Source organism: Eurypyga helias, unplaced genomic scaffold (assembly GCF_000690775.1).
Source record: "Eurypyga helias isolate BGI_N326 unplaced genomic scaffold, ASM69077v1 scaffold17825, whole genome shotgun sequence".
Classification (NCBI taxonomy): domain Eukaryota; kingdom Metazoa; phylum Chordata; class Aves; order Eurypygiformes; family Eurypygidae; genus Eurypyga; species Eurypyga helias.
This window is the reverse complement of record NW_010251056.1, coordinates 2,171-4,694: the sequence shown is the minus strand read 5'-3', so window position 1 is coordinate 4,694 and position 2,524 is coordinate 2,171. Positions and strand designations below refer to the sequence as shown.

General features: G+C 50.1%; 1 protein-coding gene across 1 annotated transcript in view; it reads right to left on the bottom strand.

The window, feature by feature from the left end:
- LOC104509828 (nuclear cap-binding protein subunit 1-like) overlaps positions 1–2,524 on the bottom strand; it is a gene marked incomplete at its 3' end in the record, with an annotated part of 11,781 nt that overhangs the window by 7,164 nt on the left and 2,093 nt on the right. Inside the window, exons 3-4 of the mRNA XM_010151892.1 lie at positions 2,349–2,423; positions 798–901 (exon numbers count right to left, since the gene is read on the bottom strand). Of these exons, the coding sequence (XP_010150194.1) occupies positions 798–901; positions 2,349–2,423 (179 nt within the window). The remainder of the gene's footprint in view (positions 1–797; positions 902–2,348; positions 2,424–2,524) is intronic.

Here is a 2,524-nt window from a genome sequence, read left to right as displayed (position 1 = left end):
CCCGGGGGGGTCCCGGGCCCTGGAAGCGCCCCCCGGTTGCCATCGGCATCCCGTAGCCACAACTGGAAACACCCGTGTGCTATCAGCGTCCTCCTCAGCACAACCCAAACACCGCCCCGTCCCAGCTGCTGGGGGGGAAACCAATGCTGTCCCAGCTGGAACCAGCACAAACGTCCAGAGCCGAGATCAGGTAATCACTCTCCTGCCTAACGCTCTGCTTCAGCTTCCAAAAGTTTCCCAGAAAGACAGTACTTCCTTGTTTTAACTCACTGTATCTTTGATGGGGATGCTTATGCTTAGGATTGTTTTGATGCAGAGGAACAAAAGGAGTGACAAGGTATCTGCACGTCTGCTGCCTCGGTATGCCTCATTAAACCACCTTCGCCGGCAAAACCTTCTACTGCTTCATCAAGTTCAACAAGCAAGCCCACATCATGGCTTCACACCCTGACTTTTGCACCACACTGTGCCCAAACACGAGAAACAGACGAATTTTCCAACTTTAGACTACTGGCAAACCACGCTGCACACCACCACAACCACCACCTCAGCAACGGTAACTTCACGCCCCTGGATTTTCTTTTCACCGTGAACCAGCAGCGACGGCTGTGCTACAGGCTGAAGACACGCCAGCGCGCACGTGAAGCGTGTTAACCCACGGGGAAACCACGCGTCTCTGTTTCAGCCGTGTTCCTCTTTACGGAGAGTGCTGGCCTCGCGGCCACCCTGGTGTGCTCCCCTGCTCCAAAACGCTACGTTCGTCAGCGTGACCCCCCCGCAGTGACTCCAACACTCACTGTTGCTTTCGTCTCCGTACTTGTAGATGCACACTGGATTAGCAGGGCTGAGGACAGAAAAACTCGCAGGAACAATGTCTATTATTCGCTGGTGGTAGGAGAGTCTGGAAATAACAAGTTCCACAGCAGTAGAATTAGAATGGGAATAACAACAGGGATAACTTTAAAGTGAGTGCTTTATAATGGTTGTTCTGCATTTAACTTCCATAAAACAAAAATCAGAATCACAGCATGGTTTGGGTGGGAAGGGACCTCAAAGCCCACCCAGTCCCACCCCCTGCGCCATGGGCAGGGACACCTTCCATAGCCCAGGGTGCTCCAAGCCTCATCCAGCCTGGCCTTGGACACTTCCAGGGATGGGGCATCCACAGCTTCTCTGGGAACCTGTCCCAGTGCCTCACCACCCTCTGCAGGAAGAACTTCTCCCTGATATCTAATCTAAACCTCCCCACTTTCAATTTAAACCCGTTACCCCTTGTCCTGTCACTACAGGCCCTTGGGAAAAGTCCCTCCCAGCACCCTTGTAGCCCCTTCAGGCCCTGGAAGGGGCTCCGAGGTCCCCCTGGAGCTTACTGCATTGGATGTTCACACCCAACAGAGTGGTGGTTTCTGCTGGGTAGCAAGAGCTCAGTAACCCAAACTTGGTAATAGATGCTTTCTATTTGAACTCTTGGATGTATTTTCATCCCCAGGCAATTAATTCAGCTGGTGAGAGGACGCAGAGGCTGCCTGGTAGGATGATTTATGCAAAAGCCTAAGATACGCTGCTGAAAGCTAGTAAGATGTTGGGAGTCTAAGCAGAAACAAAATTAAACTGGATGTCTTCATTTTACTTTCCAGTTTATTTCACTCCCACAAAGGCTTAATTTTGCTACCAGAGTTTTCAGTAAAACTGAAGAGTGCCATGAAAAGCTGCATTTGTTTTGCAGCACAATACTTTCACGCTTCCTATACCGAATTCACCCCAAAACAGATGCTTATTTTCATGTAGGATTGCTGAATAACATAGGCTTTTTGATAATTTTGCTTGTTCTCTCCCCTGTATCCCTCAATAATTTTAAGTCTAGCCCCGACTGTGTGTCCTTGTTGCTGGGTTTGGGGCTTTTGTTTGTCTGCTTGGAGGGTTGTTTGTGAAGGTCAATGAACATCAGAGACACCGAGAAGAATCCAGGTTAGAGTCTCAGTTTTTAGTGTAACTAATGATCAGTTCCTTCCATTCCTGTGAATGCTGAATACTTTCCAGGAACGCTGCCTGAACTCCGTTTCCGTCCATGCCAGGGGCGGAACATGTCCTTCTGTAACTACAGGGGTGCATACCCGCGACAGCTCCCCCACTGCCCCCGCTCTCTCTAGCATCCTACAGCACTGGTAAACTGCTACCAATCTGGCAAACCTGATCAAAATCAAACAAACAGATCCACCTCTTCACTGAAACAGAGTTCTACGAACTGGCGTGCCTAAGCCAAGAGTCAGTTTTAAAGGAATCTGACGGTATCCAGGAGCAAACACCGAACTCTGCCTGCAACAGCACCATCAAAGGATCTTACTTACCGCATGCACTTCTCCAAAACCTCTCTCACAAATTTGGGTTTGGGCTTTTCAAGGTCCTGAGTCAGACAATCCGACCTAGCAGGGGACAGAATGCAACAGCTTTTAGCAAGAGAGCCTGCGCCGTGGTCCCTTTCGGCTTGGTTTAACAGGTACGCAGCAGCCACGGGTGACGGACA